The sequence below is a fragment of the Vollenhovia emeryi genome, unplaced genomic scaffold (genome assembly GCF_000949405.1).
Source record: "Vollenhovia emeryi isolate VEMERY1.0 unplaced genomic scaffold, V.emery_V1.0 DF939145.1, whole genome shotgun sequence".
Lineage (NCBI taxonomy): Eukaryota > Metazoa > Arthropoda > Insecta > Hymenoptera > Formicidae > Vollenhovia > Vollenhovia emeryi.
In genome coordinates, this window is record NW_011967221.1 from 105,876 (window position 1) to 124,196 (window position 18,321).

An 18,321-nucleotide genomic window follows, 5' to 3' on the forward strand; every position below is an offset into this window, starting at 1 on the left:
TAGCGGTCGAAGCTCTCACCAGCCAGCAGGGCGCACTTTCATGTCTTTCACCGGATTCTCTTCTATGAAACGAGTTTTCTTCGACATGTAGGTTATGTCGAGCGTATACTGTTTTGGCGGTAATACGACTAATATGTGCAATTGCAGCCACGCATATGTCATTTCCATGCGGTTAGTACGTAAAAAGAAACCATTTTAAAGCACTTGGGAAAATTAATATTACATTTGCAGGTACTTGTAAACATGATTGTTAAATTGGAAAAGGTGATAAACTGTTCCTCGGAACATCCATTGTATCCTGCCGCCAATCTTCTTCAATGTAATTCAGAAAATTGGAAAGCTACATGGCGATGTAGCAAACCAGGAGAAATGCTGGCACACGTCATCTTCCAGCTTGCCGAGCCTTCTTACATCACGGGAGTCGATATCGGCAATTACCAGAGCTGCGTGGTGATTATCACTGGTTCGACGTCCGCGGAACCTGACAATTGGACAGTTATCGTCAACCACAAATTTATGACCAACGATGAAGCTGCAAACAATAAGTTTAAGGATCAAGTTCAATTATTTACTAAAAGAGAATTGAATCCAGACACCTTGAAGAGTAAATTTGATCGAATCAAAGTTACGTGCATGCAATCGGCCAATTTGAAGGTGTTGTTTGGATTGTCATATGTCATTTTAAGGTCAGACCCCACGATTGATTTAGGCTTGGATGCGTTTGGCAAGTTTAAATTGAAACAGCCATATGTCGTCAAGACACCCATGGAAATGATGAAGGAAAAAATCCTTAGCAAGGCAGAAAGTACAAAGACAGATTACAGGAAAGAGTTACGCGAGCAGATAAAAAAAGATTCGATGGAGAATTTTGTCAAATGTCAAGAGGTACAAAAGCCTGTTAAGAGGCCGTTGTTGGAAAAATTGGAAGCTGGAGAAGCCGATCAAGTCTTTGGGAAAAACGATAAGACCCAGTCACAAAGTACTAAGGATAAAGATAAAACACTTGATAAAACTCGGAAAAATACCGAAAATGTATCAAATGATAAAGTGGCGAGAACTCCTTTTGGAGATGTTGTGCCTTTGCGAAACGTTGATACTAACAAAAACAATACCACTCAGAGTCCTTCGACATCTAAGAAACGTTCTTTAATCGAATTGGAGGATTGGCCAAACGCAAAACTCGGTGAAAAAAAGAAACAGAAGTGCTCCGAATGTTGTACAGTCTCGCAAGATCGACCATGTACAAATTGTCAAAGATTGCCTCGGCCCAAAGACATGGAGACTGCTCCTTTGAAAGCAAACGACAACGTTCCTGTAAAAGTGAAGAAACCGTTCAAACAATTGTTCAATGACGTTACATTCTCTCTCAGCGGTTATGTTAATCCACAGAGAGACGATATTAGAAGGAAGGCTCTTAGCATGGGTGCCAGATATATTCCTGATCCAAATACAACTAATAACAAATGCACTCATTTGATATGTGCTTTTAAAAATACACCGAAATACCAACAATTCAAAAATCATACGAAAATTGTTTCTCACGCTTTTATCGAGGAATGTTTTGATAAAAAGAAAAGGTAATATGTATTACTTTTATTGGAGACTGAGAAATTATAAATATGTAAAGAGAGAGTTTAGTAAATTATGTATTTTACAGATTTTCTTGGAGGCGATACGCTTTAAACCAAAAAGACAAATTGCAGCCTGAGAGCGAAGAAGAAAGTGATGAAACAGAATCTGTATATGATATGGACACTGATGCCGATTCAGATTATTAATATTTCAGTCAAACTGTATTAATTATATTGATATTGATATTAATGTGCGCGCGTACGCAATTAACCTCTTAATATTTATACTTATGACAACCGTTATATAATTAACATTTCTTTAAATTCTTAACAAATATATATTTTTTGTACATAGACACGCGCACACCTGTACGCGCGTAATTAATACCAATTTTCGTAATACTATTTACAAATTGTGTGTACAAAGGAGAAAAAAGATTACATTGAAAATCGGAAGAAGAAACAACGGCAATTAAAGGGTTTTATTAATACAATAAAAAGTATTTCTCCAACTTGGTAAAGCTAAATTATTGACAATTAAATAGTGAAATTGAATATACATACATATATATATATACATAATTAAAGATCAACGTCACACATGTGTCTAATCAACTTATTTTTAATTATATTAAATGTAAATATAACGCGCTGTGTAACATGCATTTATTTTAATAATTTAATGGGAGCTTTAAATTCTGAACATATTGTCTCGTCCCCACCACGCGTCGTTAAGTCTATCACACAACGGTATGAAAGGTAAATCCTTTAGCCCGGGTCTACAATAGGTGTAGTAAGCCTTAAGTCGTAAAAAATTGACCAGTCACAGTCTGAAGTGAGGAGAATAATCGCTTGTGATTGATCAAGACCCGGGGGCTTACACTTATCTCTTATAATACAATTCCAAGAAATATCAAGCCCTTCAATTAATTTTCAATAAAGTTAAACGAAATTTTTTCTCTGAGAATTTTCCTTTAGTTTTATTTAAAATTAATTCAGGGACTTGATAGTCCTGGGAATTATATCTGCTAAAATATATAAATATTATATCTCCAAACGTGGAAGATATACGGAAAAACAAGTTGTTTGGTTCCAAGGAGGACATAAGGTGGTGCCGCATTGACTTGACCCTGAGTATTGAAAGTCACGTGAAGGTCACCTTTAATTTTTTTAATGGGTCCTCTAGTGCTTATTATTTGGACGCTTCTCGAAAAGTCCAGCACGCGTAGTTGATGAATTGGCCGTTGGACCAAACTGCGAACAGCGCCCATGAAATGCGACCACGTTTTAGCCTACCCCCACCACTGATTTAAGCAAGAGTTGCTAGTCTCTAGTCTTCTTGACCATGACGAAATGACTAGTTGCCCCCCCCCTCCTTCCCTCCTCCTCCTCCTCCTCCTCGACCCCTTCACGCGCTCCCATCATATTCATTATTTATCGTAATTAGCCTCGCCGAGAGAATCGACAAGTTATAGCTCGAGGGGTCCCCCTGTAGCAGCGTTACATTGCAACTTTTTCTCTTGCGACACGAGAAAAAGAGGATATCATTTTGTTCTCTTTTACAAATACGTTCAATCTGATGACGCTTACACTTGGTGTCGCGGGTGCTGTGTGCCACATCGCATAACCTCCACCAAGTGGTGCGCGACAGCAATTTTTTAAATCGTATTCTTTGCTCTCCTGTGTAGATATTCCTAGTTTTGCAAAGCATCCAACAATGGCAGGTTGCTACGACAAGCTGTCCTGGACAGGTGAGTATTTCCGCGGCTTTCCACCGCGTGTGACATGTTAATGCGTTAACGTGTCACGTCCTGTTTGTTCCTAAAGTCAATTATTAATGCTAACGTTGATAATAACGAGATATAAATATGATGGATATTTAAAAAGAAGTGGAGTAATTTCATTTTAAGACAATTTTACAAAGAATTACATCATTGTTGAGTAAAAATTCTATCGGTGTGCTTCAATTTGATATTTCGGTGTGTGCATACTGCATATGGTTTATTTAATTTAAGTAAAATATTTTCAAGTTTAAATGACGTATTTTCTATTACTACACGAATTTACTTTGGTTTAAAGCATAAGAAGAATGTAAAATCAGTATTATTATTTTAGGATCAACAGCTGCGTTCAGCAGAAAAACTATTTCTGACGGACACAGCCAATGACATTGCGATAGAAAATTAGTTTGACAATGAGAGTTTGATGATAACTTTCACTTGTAATTTTACAGAAGTGCGGGATTTACTGAGAACTTGGAGAGAAGATTCCGAGCGACGAAGTAAAGATGTAGTAGACTTTTGGGAAAATACATTGATGGGAAAGGTCGATGGTTTGGGCAATGAAAGTATTTATCGATCAGTCTTTTTTTTATCTTCATCTTCTTCAAACTATCGAAAGTTGTAAATCATATGAAATTTGATCTTTCAGAGTATTTGGTTCTGGAACAAGTGTGTGTCGCCGCATTGGATTGTTATCGATTACCATTAGCTGAATACTGCATAAAAATTTTAATGCGCGCCTTCCCTGGCAGTTTACGCGTTCACAAGTACCACGCTATGCATTTAGAAGCTTTAGAAATGTAATTTTACAACAAGTCATTAAGCATACGTGCAAATATATAGTAATATTTGTTGTTTATATCTATATTTTGTTCAGGTACGATGAGGCAATGGAAGTTTTGGATTCTATTATAAAGAGAGATGAGACCAATGCCGCACCGAGGAAACGTCGCGTCGCTATTTTGAAAGCTCAGGGACGTACACCAGAAGCAATCAAGGAGCTTACAGAATATCTGAAAAGGTTGGTGATGTATATTATTTTAGTTTTCGAACGCTTACATATTGTGAAATAATTTAATAATTTTCTACAAGTTACAAAATATAATTGTAATTATTTAGATTTATGAGCGATCAAGAAGCATGGCATGAGCTGTGTGACCTATATTTGCAAGAACAGGAATATTCCAAAGCAGCTTATTGCATGGAAGAACTTATATTACATAATCCACACAGTCATTTAATTTACCAAAGATATGCAGAAATAAAATATTCTCAGGTAATACATATACATAGGATTTGAACATTTTTATGATGATAGCAATCATTAATTTATGTTGATTAGCAAAAAAAAGTGTAACATTAACTTACTAAATTAATATAAATTATGTTTTGTTATATAGGGTGGATTTGATAACATGGAACTAGCAAAAGCCTATTTCTGCCAAGCTGCAAAATTAAATCCAAATAATATTAGAGCTCTATATGGCTTGTTATTAGTAAGTTTCACTGTTGCATTAATGCAGTGTAACAATTATATATGTATATTTCATACATTTTTGTAAAAAATCTAATTTCAGACAACAAATAACATTGCGACATCGGCTAAATGCCCTTCATCTAAGAAGAAGGAAGCATTGAAATTGAGTGAATGGGCTAGTAAAGAAATTGAAAAACAATATGAAAGTAAAGTTTCAAACAGGGACCTGAAAAACGTAGAACGTTTACTAGGACACTTGCAACTTGAAGCTTAGGTATTGTTATTTCACGATTCTTATACTTAATTTTAATTTTGTGAGAGACATTTATGTATGCATAAGTGATACGACATATTCAACATATTCAAAGACGTTACAATATAGATTTCCGAAGAACATACCGAACGTGAAAAACTTTAAATACGTTTTTTAACTCTGTGTAGTTAAAAAAGTAAGAAAATGAGCAGTATTTTTTTCTTATTGTAATCTTCATTCTGTAACATATGTACATCACGCTCTAGATAATTTTGTCTTGTTCCAGATATTTTTGCCAATGTCCATGTACAATTGTATATGTTGATATATTAGTTAATTAATCTATTAGTACCGTTGTCTAATTTAAGTGCACGATACGTAATTACTTTCTGAATACATTCGTATTTCCGTACCCTACTGTATACATATGTATATTATGTTATTAAGTAAATGTTGTCACTCCTTCGACTCCCTGTAACTGATTCAGTATCAATTATCTCATTGTTAATCAAGTCGGTTATGTCTTACATATTAATGCAATAAAAACAGCATGGATGGATATAGGATATATCATGCGTGCAAAAAATATTTATTTCTAAATCGTTGCAATAGTTTGCTTTGTTTCCAACTTTGACTATTCTGTACATAATAACAAGAATTGCAAAATGAAATAGCCACATTTTGATAAATAATTTTGAATAATTATATATCCTCACGCGCAATGACAGTAAGAGTTATAAAGTTAAAAAAAAAGAGGTTTCTGTTGTCTTTCATATAATACTATATGCGAGGCTCCACAGTCATCTTTCGGTAACTTCCTTGTTACTACGTTCCCACTCCTCTCGGTTCTTTGCTCTTTCCGCAGCTTTCCTCATTCGTTTCTCCTTCCTCGTTTCCTCGCGCAATGCAAAATACTTTTCACGGAAATCAATTAAATTCATGGTAACGCTCTCATCAGTTGCCTGTCACAAAATCGAAGGATATTTTATATAATTTAATCACATCCCAGTTTTAATAAAAATGTGCATAATTCCATGTAAGCGTAAAAAAAATTTATTAGGCACCAAAATGATCTCGACCATATATGTAGGCGTTTTCATTATTACTTGTGTTAATAAAATGTTGTTATAGTTGATATATGTACCTCTGGCTCTTTAACTTTCTTATAAGTTAATAATCTCCTACTAGTGTAGTTGCTCAACACTTGCTCGGAATTAGCTATCAGCTCTAAACAAGAATGCGCTGGTAACTGATCCTCCGTGTATTGGTCTCTAAAAACAAAATATTGACAATATTTATCGACTAATCGATTACGCGTATAAATATTAAATGAATATCTATGTACCTAAACAATGGATACCAACAGACTAATCTGCCCTCAAGTCTCAGATGTCTCGCAGAGAAACACAGCAAGTCATTATATATTTCATTCAGGCCATAAACAATCTTTGAAGGAATATGAGAAGTCGCTTGATGTTCCTCAATGACCGGATTGATTTTCATAGTACCTATACGCTCTGTGGCTTCCCTTATACCATAAGGCGCTGTAAAAGAGATGTTTCTGCTCTGACATGAAATTCTTAAAAGCCATAATCTGTATTCGATGGTTTTATGCAATATTTATACTGACGATCCGTTACGATAGCATCTATTCTTAAGTCTGCCCGCCACAGTGGATAGGAGAAATCTGCCACCACGACGTCGAGATAATGAGAGCTCATTCCATATTGACGCATGTTAGCAGCGATACTCTCATCTTTTTCCCTCGTCTAATATATTCAATGCGAATAATTATTCAACGAATTTTGTTTGTTTACGACGGTATAGAGAAATACCTTTTGCGATATCCGTGTAGGTCTCGTACGGCCGTGAAGCATTAAAAAGTCGATGTCTGTTCCGAATGTGTATCCTCCAAAATGCGATGCGGCAATTAACAAGGAGCCCGTCCCCACGAACGGATCGAAAATTAGGTCTCCGTTCCTAATTTGTGCTTGATTTGCCATTATCAGCGACAGCTGGGGATCCATTGACGTATTTCCTATAAATTTCCTAGTTTTTAGTGACAACTTTTGAATTAACTCTCGCTGACCATCGGCAATCTATAATAAAATGGTATTACAGCCAATAAATAATGACAGATACGCAATTACATTACTCACCCATCTTCCGAAGAAATATTCATGAGGTTCTTCAGGAATGTTGTTGGGGTTAAGTCCGTAATATTCGATGTAACATAGAGTGATGTCTGGATTTTTCAACTTGACTGGTCCTTCAAGAGGTAGATAACTGAAAGACTTGGAGCCCCAGCATTGCATCAAATTAGGAATCAAATGTTGGAATGGATGCTAAGATCAACAACTTACCTCGATTTTATTTATCTTCTCACGTTGGGAGAAATGTCTGCAGAAAGTCTCCACTACGATCTTAAACGATTTACCCTTATTTCTGGCCATAGCCTCCGAATCTTTGACCAAGTAAGCTTTCAGAGAACCGTGCAAGTCCTCGTTTCGTTTATCTTGTGCCCAGAGCTCCAAACAGAAGCGTAACGAGACTGCTCTATTAGCAACTTGACGCACTAGATTCTCGTCAGGTAAAGCCACGATCCAATAAGGCTGAGAAAAAATATAAATTGCAACAAGAACAAACTGCCAAGCTTTAGTACGTATGTCTAAACTATGTTACATATTATCACACAAATGCTTAATAATGTTGACGTTTCCTCACATGTTCCTTCGACCTCGTCATTGCACATGGATTAATGTTAAACATGTCAAATATAGATTCCATTTCCTGGAAAATACAACAAGTGTAAAACGATATATAAAGTACATATTTATTAGAAAGATTTCAAGTAAGTTTTCTCTAAACTTAGCACTTGAAAACATTCTTCTGTAGATATGTAGACGATCTCGTTAAGCTTGAGAAAAAAGTACTCACGGCCAGCCGGAAGTCAACATGCTCATGAGCGAACCAAAAGAGATATCTTTTCAGGTCATTGCTCATTTTCAACATTACTCTTTTAATATCGCACAAACTGTCACATCAAGTTAAACGCTGTGCGCGGGGTATGTGTTGCTGTTGATGGCAAGCTAACCTAACCTAACCCTAGCCTAACCTAACGTAACTTGAGCCGACCGCACGTTGAACCAGTGACGATTAGAAAGTTGACAATTTCTGGGGCTCGATTTTCCAGAAACATATGCGCACTAATTTAAATACACATATATAGAGAAAATTGTGCGTGTGTGTGTGTGTGTGCACGGATTTCATGTATTTTTCACATAAAAACAGGTGCCATTTAAATAAGAGAAGAGTACGCACATTGATTGGCCGACGTGTGATTTATAGGTTAGCCCCTAGCGATTGTTGAGAGGCACACTCTTTTTGCCTTTGCAGTACAAGCTACAATTGTCGCATTCCCGAAGGATGCTACGAACATTTCAGAGACAGATCCTCCGAAACGTACGGGGCGGCAGGAGATTGAACACATGGTCCCCCCTCGCCACGGCATTCAATTCTACCGTTAACGATGAGACTCATCCGGCGAGTGTATTGGAAAAGGAAACGGTAAGTCTCGGAGAGGTTGAGTCTAGTTTTAAGATCAAATAGACTTTTCAGTCTAATGTATAGTCATGTCTGATCGCTTAAAAAGGGACTGTTTGGCATTCCGGAGCTAAAAACTGAGAATGGCTTCGATATATTGAAAGATCGTGCATTGGCAGACGTCGACGTTCTCATCGAGGAAGCGACGAGCGAGGATAGAAGGAGAAAAATGGTTGAGATATTTGACCAATTATCCAACACGCTATGTAAGGTGGCGGATATGGCAGAGTTCATTAGAATTGCTCATCCTGATCAACGATACGTTCGAGCCGCCGAGAACGCTTGTATAACTATTAGTGGCGTAGTCGAAAAGTGAGTTTACTTTTCAACTTGTCTAATTAATCGTCTTGTGTGGATTTCAAAGATGTGTGACATTACATAGGCTGCGACAATGATGTGTGTTAATTAGACGTTTTGCAGATTGAACACGCATCGTCAGCTGTACGATTCGCTAAAACACGTGACAAGTAACGGCGATACTCGAGTAACATCCGATATAGACGATCATGTAGCCAAATTATTCCTATTTGACTTTGAGCAATGTGGCATACACTTGCCTGAAGGGCAAAGGAGAAGAGTGGTCGAGCTAAACGATTATATTCTGCAAGTAAATATTTCTATACCTATATTATTAGTTAGCAATGGTGAAATCCATAAATGTCCCCTCCGAACCCCTTAGGTAGGTCAAAAGTTTATGGCTGGCGCCGTTACCCCGAGGACAGTTAATGCCGACATGTTGCCCGACGTTATCAGGCAGCAGTAAGTGCGTTTCTTTGAAACTTTTCAAAGGTATAAGCTTTAGAAAGGTACTATCCTCGTTGATATCGGCTACGTTTCACAGTTTTGTTACAGAGAACGGTCAGATATCAGTGCAAGGATTTTACACAGACTCTTCCAACACTACTGTCCGCGAAGCGGCATACAAACTGTTTTTATTCCCGGATAAAGAACAAGAATATCTGCTGCACCAACTCTTGTACTCGAGGCATTTGCTGGCGGAATCTTGCGGATTTGCCTCGTATGCATACAGGTAATTTTAATCCAAGCGTCGAGCATTTTTCAAACGAAAACGAGCAAGTAACTTGGAAATTGATTGTTAGAGCTGTGAAAGGGAGTACAGTCGAATCGCCAGTCGTAGTGAAGGAATTTCTCGACATATTAAATGACACTTTGCAGCCTAAAGCAGCACAAGATTTTCAAGTAATGCAAAACATGAAAGATGCCGAGTCGCGTATAAAACAAGTTTGTAGCCATATTATATATATATCTTCATTTCTACTGTACAACTCTAAAACTCTATATTTTGGAATTGTCAAACAGGAGTTAATGCCATGGGATACTCCCTACTTCATGGCGAAGGCAAAAAAAGCTTGGTTAAACACTTCTACCACCGAGTTTGCTCCATACTTCTCTCTTGGTGCTTGCATGGAAGGTTTAAGTTTCCTTACACAGTCACTGTACAGAGTTAAACTCGAATCAGTCCCAGTATTATCCGGAGAAGTGTGGGCGAATAATGTTCACAAATTAGCTGTGATAGATGAGGAGGAAGGAACTTTGGGTTATATCTACTGCGATTTCTATGAAAGAGCAGGAAAGCCTAATCAAGACTGCCATTTTACAATCCAAGGTGGAAAGCAACTTTCAGATGGCTCTTATCAGGTATAACCTTGTTGTATATATTATTTTTCTTTCATCTATGTATCCATCCATTTTCGTACAATTGCATATAATTGCAGAAATTATGACACTTTTGTAATCAATTTTAGATTCCCATAGTTGTACTTATGCTATCATTGCCACAACCACGCTGGTCAAATCCATGCTTATTGAGTCCATCCTCTGTAGACAATTTATTTCATGAAATGGGACATGCGTTACACTCTATGCTCGGTCGAACGAAATATCAACACGTTACTGGCACTAGATGCAGCACAGATTTCGCAGAAGTACCGAGTGTGTTAATGGAATATTTTGCAAGTGATCCGAGGGTAAATATTCTAAATATTATTTATTATTTATTATGACTAACGAAACTATTATACAATTTTCCTGATACAACCTAATGTTTTAACTCACCTACGTAAGGTCGTATCCAAGTTTGCGAAGCATTTTCAAACTCAAGAACCGATGCCGGAAAATTTATTGTACAAATTATGCGCCTCGAAGAACATCTTTTATGCCTCCGAATTACAGAATCAAATATTCTACAGCATGTTGGATCAAGTATATCACAGTGGTAAACTAATGAAATCCACCACTGAGATTTTACAAGATGTACAGAAAGATTATTACGGTCTCCCATACGTCAAAAATACGGTATGTAGTTTGCCATTCATTTTCTGCCTTTGATTGTGGGGCACAGATTTTTTCCGCATTTATAAAAGAATAACTATAATAGAAGTACCAAGATTTGAATAGAAGATTATAGAAGAATAGAATTAACCTGTGATTTCCCGTTTTAATTATTAGAAATTTAAAAAACTTTCTAGTAATATAATTAATCTCGTCATTTTATTTCTAGGCATGGCAATTGAGATTCTCTCATTTGGTCGGATACGGAGCAAAGTATTATTCTTATCTAATATCCCGTGCAATTGCCGCATGGATTTGGCAAACGTATTTTCACGACGATCCTTTCTGTCGATCAGCTGGCAATCGTTATCGAAGGGAATGCTTGGCGCATGGAGGCGGTAAACCGGCATCACTGTTAGTGTCGGATTTCTTAAACAAGGAAGCCAACGCCGTCACGTTTGCAAAATCATTAATTAACGAAGTTGATATGAAAAATTTACGTGTGGAAACGATAAAATAATTCAATGTAAATTTTCCTTGTACAGATATGTGGCACGTATATAATGTTTCAAGTATTATAGCTGTGTGTAACAAATCTGGAATTCCTCGCAGTATATATATAGATACAATATATTCTTATAAGAAAAAAGGATAATTATTGCAGTGTGTAGATTATTTCGGAAAAGTTACATATAGAGAATACTCTATTTCTATTTTCTAATAGCAGATTCTTCTACTATTGTGGAGGTTTATTTCATCTCATAGCAATATCATTGTTGCGACTTTTTAAATTCCATTGTTACAATTAACGTAATTTTGATCGTTTACATACTTTTAGTTTTGAAAACTTGGGCAATATATCCTTTTAGTGAGCAAAAAATTGGAAACGGAAATGGAACATTCTGTATAAATCCCTTATTGCAAAATGACAAGTAATTATGTCGACGTTACTATAATCACAAAATAGCGTTAAATGTTTTCTTTTTGCTTATATTTTTTTTTATTATAAGTACAGAACCCCTTAACTCTCTATGTACAATTTCGATAGACCTACGAGTTATTACAAAAAGAATAAGTTTTGTAGTTTCATACATCATGTATAATTGAAACGCAGTACAAGGTAATTTATGTGTCGAGACCAGGGTTGCGCGCCATGTGATCGAGTTAGAGATGAAGCGAGCGATCGCGGGAAGGAAGAAGTAAGGAAAACAACTCAGAGTGCAGCATTTTTGGCCATTGTATCATGTGGGTATTTCTGAAAATTTCCTACCTCTTTGCAACAAGTTTTACAATGTGATAATTGCATAGAGCAAAATAGAAAACTGTATTCACGATCAACATTATGTGAGAAGATATTCAAGTTTATATACTCTACCTTCACTTCCTGAGGTTATTCCTAAATTTGTACATGGCAACGTGAAGCTACAATCTTCTCTTGTTAGGAGGAGCGTAAGTGACGTATGTACCAAAATGCTGTTTTGCTGGCAGTACTATCTTCTCTCAATTTAAACAAACCTATATATACTCTCTCAGTATGCATTCACATTGCATAACTGCATTTGCATTATCGTTACATAAAATTTTGTTAAACCTCTCGGCGGATACTGAATACCATCGACGAAATAAGCTCAACATTTCTGTCTGTAAACGTTTGCATTCATAAAAGTGTATTATTTGTTAATCTACTTTATAAATACATGGACACGAAAATATTTAACAAGCCATGATCCATGAATGATCATTTTTCGGCAATGTGATGTGTTTATACCGCTTTTTAATAGCATCGCGGTTCACATATGTCATGTAGTTGCCTACTTATTGACATCTTATTTGTTTTATTTATTATTCTGCCGTTGTATAGTTTAGTTTAGAACTTTAATTCAAGAAGAAACTGGACACTTGTTTTGTATATTTTGTCTAACATGGAGATTCAGTACGTTTCAAGTTGTATTATTGTTATCTATAGTTGGAAAGAATATTCTCAATGTTAAAAATGTTTTTAAAAACACGAAGATAAGTGAAGAGGTACAAATAACTTGCAGATTTCAAAGATAAGTACCACGATAGCATATGTATATGTAAATGTATATACACATACATATATATATACATATACATACATAATATTTTGTTTTATTTTCGTTATAAATACTGCACTGTGTGGTTCACTTTTTGAATTAACTAATTATATTTGCAATTGCACTCTTACTCTCTAGTTTCACGATAGTGTTGCAGTATGTATACATTTTGCTTTCTTTATTACATCTTCTTAATTGTAAGTATGCTGTGAAAAACTGTGTTGCATAAAAAATTGTTATATTCTAGGACGTTATATCAAGCTTATTACCAAGCCCACGGTTCTGTCCTTTTCGTTTATCTTATTTTGCAAAAATTCAGAAACAACACAACACTGGTTAAAGGAGAATTGCAATCATTCAATGTCTCTTACGCACTAAAAAACCAAAACGGAGACGTTCACTGAACTGAATCTCATTCCTTTTTTTCCCCTTTGTACGAACTGACCACACGCGTTATAACTCAACAATCGGATCGATTATACATATAATCTCTCGTTTGAACTTGTTCACATTCACGATACAAACACCAATGACGATAGATTCAATTTGCTAGAAAAATTAGCGTCGATTTTACAAGTCAGTATAACTTTGGCATTTGCTTTAGGTTACGCAACGTAATTGTATTGATTTGCATTATCCTTGTCCCGCTCCATGTAATCTCTATCAATGAGAGACTCGATCCGTTTTTTCAAATCTGCAGGCTGAAACGAAATGTGTATGTGAAAATGTCGCCTATTCATTAGCGTTCACATTTGCTCGACTCTATGAATATCTCATTGTCATACTTAATCATACTTTAGGAAAGTGTCTTCTGCCACAACGTGATGAAAAGATTTCAAAATCTAAAAAATATACATACCTTTACAGGAAACTTCAATTGATTATACAGCTCACTGATGAGAAGATTGTGGGTCAGAGTTTTTCTCATTTTCATTATTCTGACGATAGCAGCGTCAATCTGATATTGTCTGTCTTGATATACTCTCTCTTCTGTTGCTTTTTGTTCTTCATTCTGAAACAATTTCATACATCTACAACCCTAAGAATAAACTCACCAATCAAGTTTACTTGATGAAAATAACTTTTTATATATATGCAAATGTGTAAAATGAGTTGTATTATCAAGTATCAAGTACCGTTTCTTTCATTTGGATTTGATTGATCTTAATCCTAAACAATTTGTTAGTAAATTCCGCGTTGAATACAAATCTGTCATTATCGGCGACGTCCCGACCGCGCGGATTCTTCTGAAGAACACGTGCCTTTCCGCACGCCAAAGACTGCAGCGTTCTTCTCAGTTCACCGTCCTCGATATTTGTAGCGGCCTTGATATCTTCCAATGAGAGATTATCACTGTCGTTGAATAGAATTAAGACCAGCGCTTGAAACAGCGATACCTGCAGCTCTTTATTGCCCTGTTTTCATAAGTAGAAATTATACAGTGCATTAATGAACCACTTGTATATCAAGTTGTAGAAATAGTATCGTCTTGTTTAATACCTGGTTGAACCATGCTTTCAATACACAATGCCCCAAGGTGGGTTGCCACTGCAATTTTCTACCACTATGTTTACCCAAATAAAACTTATTAAACACATCTTGATACTGCACCATCTCCATCGGTAGGGTGACTTCCATCACTGGATATGTAGGCCAATACCCCATAGTAAGTATAGATACAGTTAGGTCTAGATTGCTTGCCACTAACTCGCTTTGCAAGTTTCCTGCATACTGAAGAGTTAACAAATACTAATAACTACACAGTTAACAAATGACAAATGTAAATTATGTTTCTACATAAAGTCGATATTTATCCTACACATTTACTACTAAAACTATGGGAGATATTGAGAAATTAACTTTTCTTACCTGTTTGAACGCGATATTGATATCTTTACTAAGTTCCATATCTTTGAACATTCCTTCCAATTTACTAGTAAATCCACCGCCACATTCTTGTTTTAACTTGGACAGCATGGATTTTTCAGCATCTACGGAAGCCGATTTTCCCACTAACAAACGTTTGGCCAAGTCCTTCTTATAAAACGCTTCGAAAACATCCTTTCCGTGAATAAACCGAAATAGTACCATAATCTTATCTAGTAATCTCTCCAATTCCTCTTCCGTCGCTTCTTTGTTACCTGCGCGTAACTTGCAATCGACAAATTTAGCTGAAATCACAAACGCATGGTTTACAACCCCATTTCGCACTTTTAGAAATCAATATTTTTGGGCCAACAGTCGAAAGCATGACCGCGACAACTTGGTAAATAACTACTTGCCTATTAATTCCGCTGGCTTGTTTGCCCTTTGATTAATAAAAGCCTCGAAAGCTTCTTTTAAGCTATTTGCGAACTTTTCATTTTTATGAAAGCACGTGTTAACTATATTATCCATTTTATCTTTGAAATCTAAAAGTTCCTGCACCATCGTCTTATCTTTCTCGGGATCTATAACTATCGTCTTGCCTTTTTTCTAAAAAGACATAATACAGGTAAGATATACGTGACTTTGCTCATCATTCATATTATACGCAGAAAAGGTCAATTGTTAATGTAACGTTTGTACCTTGATGTAACAATTGAAATTCAAACAAAGCTCCACAAGGCCATTTTTTATCCGACTGTACAAGTTGTAAAGTAATGATAAATCGCTAATCCTATTTTCATCCAACAAACCACTTAAGCCTTTCTGTAAAATACTAGTAATATGTTCAGACAGTAATTGTTTTTCTACAGTATGTATGAGCGACCATCTGAAAAGAATTAATTTCATGAAATTGTACATAACAATTATCGATGCCGTATAGAGCAATAATGAAACTCACTTAGTCGACGTATCGAGATAATGCAACAGCCGTTCGTTCTCCTCTTGCAAACGCTTATCCACATGAGCCAAGTACTCGGGAACATCGTGCTCGTTCATCAATCGTAGACCTTCGGCAGCATACAATCTTTCTGTAGCCACTAGGAACCTAAATCAAACCGAAAAGTGAATTATCACTGACAGATTGTTAATGTACAACAAAATAAGACATACTTTGTTTCGAAGGCCTCTTGGTAGATTTGTAGATCCGACAACATTCTTAACAGCGATTTTAGAAGCGTTCGATCTACAGTGTCGCCTTGACGTTCCTTTTCTATGAGCATAAGAAGACCCTCGACCGTGCGAGTTTGCACTAAACTGTTGAGCACAATGTGCAGTCTAAATAGATGCAATCCCATATCCCTGGAAGAAGAAATGGAGTAGTGTACAATAATTGCGAGATTCATTCCCAGCGAGGATTCGTTATTATTACCATATCGACGAGATGCTCGGGTTTTGCAGAACATATGTCCTGTCGAGATAGAGAAAGATGCTCCTGATCATAATCATTTGTCTGCAATGCGATTGCCAGCATTCGTTCATCTTCTTCAAAAATATATGTCTGTCCATGGATTCTGCCAGAAACTGTTCAATGTTAGCCTTCACGTGAGATTCTGTCAGAATGGTTAAATTGGAGTAAAGCGTCGATGCCATTTTGTGATTACACATATTTTCGACCGCCTGATAAAGCTCTTCGAGAGAGTAGCGGATGCTCTTGCTGGTTTGTATGGCAACTACGGCCTCCTGCAACTTTTCCCATGTCTGCTCTTGATAGTTTTCCGGTAGTTTGGGTTTATCTGCAAGAAAAGCGTGACTGCATCAGAAAACTGTTAACAACACAGCGGAATGTCGTGCATTTCCAGTATTTTTCTTCAAGCGGCTTCCTTGGAAGACGACGTTTACTTAATAACGTACGAGCCATGTAAAGGCGAGAAAGAGAAAATGTCATTATAACGTTGTCGAGGCAGGCCGATCTGTCGAATTTTCTTCAATTACAACGAATTAGGTTATGTCCCTTGTGTTAAGCGCAAGGTGAGAAACCCTTTGGGACGGGTAGCGTCCAAGGATTGGAAATCGCAGCCGAGACGAAAGAAAGAGAAAGGAAAGAGAGGAAAGAAAGATAGGGGTAGAGGGACACGAAACAGTCCTCCCGGTCGGCAGAGCAGCTGATGTTTGAGGTTAGGTCAGGATCGCTGTGTCCTACCGCTTACTTTTGAAGTTCTTGATGACGAGCTTCTTCGCGGAGCCGGGTTTTGCGTTCGCAAGGCTCGGCGAGATTTTGTTGACGCCGTTCGGATTGCCGACTGTCAACGCCGAAAAGTTGGCTCTCTTTTGCGTGTCAGTCGCGGCGGCGGCAACGGCCGCAGCTGTGGCGGCCGCCGTGTCCGTCATGATTATCTCGTTACCCCTAATCGCGTCGATCTCCTTCGGATGCGCGATGCTCGCAGCCGCGGCCAGCTTGCAGCACTCGGCTGCGCTCGCGTACTTAAACACCACCGGCGGCGGCGGCGGCGGCGACAGCGGTAGCGACAGTGGCGGTGGTGGTGGTGGTAACGGTGGTGGCGGCGTTGAGGGCCGTCTTCTTCACCTGTTTAGCACACGGAGCCTAGATATCACAATTGGACATATGCATCACTCGGCCGTCGGCTGCCTTGGTGCAACGCGGAGGAACGCGTCTTGCTTTCCTTTGCGCTCCAAACGGTGCAACTCGATTAAACGCATCACACGCGAGGATGTCTCCTTTTGTCCCCCCTTTTCTGTCCTCTCTCGTGCTCCGTGCTCCGTTTCGCCACTACTCCGCGGACGTTTATACATACATTGGAAAAGAAGCTTTGCCGACAGCGCCTGCATGTGACAGCGCCATAGAAATAAGAAATAACTAAAAGCGACGCGCAAGCCGATACTCATATGCGGGCTCTACAATGCGAGTCTTAGGCCCGGTCTACAATGAGTCGTTAGTCAGAAGTCGCAACTATATGTTGATCCTTTTCCTTTCTGGGTGGAAGAAAAAGGACCGACATATAGTTCCGACTTCTGACTAACGACTAACAACTCATTGTAGACCGGGCCTTAAGCCTCGTCTACATAGAAGTCGCAGAGAGTCGTAGTCGTAAGAATAATCGACTGCGATTGGTCAATTTCGTCAGACACATAAGAATTGACCACGGTCTTATATCCGTATTCATAGTCGTTCCTCAATTCTCAAGGTTAGTCTGTCTTTGTCTCGCTACTACGTTTTACCATACGCGAGACAAACTACCCTTGAGAATTGAGGAACGACTATGAATACGGATATTACATACAGGTCTGGAAACTCGAGTAGTGGGGGTAGTGCTCAGTTTTAAGCCAAAATTAGTTCGCCCTGTGTGTCGCTGCTATCGGTCAGTGCAAAACTCTAACC

The 18,321-nt window shown here is 37.7% G+C and overlaps 5 protein-coding genes across 8 annotated transcripts; 3 read left to right on the top strand and 2 right to left on the bottom strand.

Moving 5' to 3' along the window:
* The first annotated feature begins 14 nt into the window (after positions 1-14).
* LOC105566278 (DNA repair protein XRCC1) lies at positions 15-2,218 on the top strand. 3 transcript variants are annotated; one of them, XM_012020165.1, is made up of 3 exons: positions 15-87; positions 232-1,577; positions 1,658-2,218. In XM_012020165.1, exons 2-3 carry the CDS (start codon positions 244-246, stop codon positions 1,776-1,778), a joined length of 1,455 nt encoding a protein of 484 aa, XP_011875555.1. In that variant the 5' UTR covers positions 15-87; positions 232-243; the 3' UTR covers positions 1,779-2,218. The 3 variants fall into 3 exon arrangements, with proteins under 3 accessions (XP_011875555.1, XP_011875554.1, XP_011875556.1); XM_012020164.1 differs by having other exon boundaries at positions 71-171; XM_012020166.1 differs by having other exon boundaries at positions 80-231; positions 329-1,577.
* Positions 2,219-2,966: 748 nt separating this feature from the next.
* On the top strand, positions 2,967-5,650 carry LOC105566281 (ER membrane protein complex subunit 2-B-like). Of its 2 annotated transcripts, none has more exons than XM_012020170.1 (8): positions 2,967-3,322; positions 3,805-3,918; positions 4,002-4,152; positions 4,230-4,373; positions 4,472-4,628; positions 4,753-4,848; positions 4,930-5,103; positions 5,212-5,650. In XM_012020170.1, the coding sequence occupies exons 1-7, from the start codon at positions 3,289-3,291 to the stop codon at positions 5,101-5,103; spliced, it is 870 nt and encodes a 289-aa protein (XP_011875560.1). In that variant the 5' UTR covers positions 2,967-3,288; the 3' UTR covers positions 5,212-5,650. The 2 variants fall into 2 exon arrangements, with proteins under 2 accessions (XP_011875560.1, XP_011875559.1); XM_012020169.1 differs by having other exon boundaries at positions 5,369-5,650.
* Positions 5,651-5,654: 4 nt separating this feature from the next.
* Positions 5,655-8,172, bottom strand: LOC105566280 (tRNA (guanine(10)-N2)-methyltransferase homolog). Its single transcript, XM_012020168.1, has 9 exons — positions 8,020-8,172; positions 7,807-7,872; positions 7,446-7,694; positions 7,242-7,376; positions 6,918-7,181; positions 6,713-6,851; positions 6,428-6,626; positions 6,227-6,353; positions 5,655-6,044 (listed from the first exon to the last, which is right to left on the bottom strand). The coding sequence occupies exons 1-9, from the start codon at positions 8,092-8,094 to the stop codon at positions 5,883-5,885; spliced, it is 1,416 nt and encodes a 471-aa protein (XP_011875558.1). The 5' UTR covers positions 8,095-8,172; the 3' UTR covers positions 5,655-5,882.
* Positions 8,173-8,225: 53 nt separating this feature from the next.
* Positions 8,226-11,632, top strand: LOC105566279 (mitochondrial intermediate peptidase). Its single transcript, XM_012020167.1, has 10 exons — positions 8,226-8,649; positions 8,735-8,997; positions 9,106-9,292; positions 9,365-9,444; positions 9,527-9,715; positions 9,786-9,927; positions 10,006-10,344; positions 10,452-10,673; positions 10,771-11,001; positions 11,207-11,632. Exons 1-10 carry the CDS (start codon positions 8,509-8,511, stop codon positions 11,495-11,497), a joined length of 2,085 nt encoding a protein of 694 aa, XP_011875557.1. The 5' UTR covers positions 8,226-8,508; the 3' UTR covers positions 11,498-11,632.
* Positions 11,633-12,611: 979 nt separating this feature from the next.
* Positions 12,612-17,734, bottom strand: LOC105566283 (cullin-4A). The gene is given in 12 exon segments (XM_012020171.1): positions 12,612-13,756; positions 13,915-14,067; positions 14,192-14,470; positions 14,556-14,786; positions 14,925-15,226; positions 15,338-15,530; positions 15,624-15,810; positions 15,883-16,029; positions 16,095-16,283; positions 16,354-16,717; positions 17,132-17,418; positions 17,420-17,734. Coding segments are annotated over 12 exon segments (2,562 nt in total). The 5' UTR covers positions 17,554-17,734; the 3' UTR covers positions 12,612-13,660.
* Between the last annotated feature and the right edge of the window lie 587 nt (positions 17,735-18,321).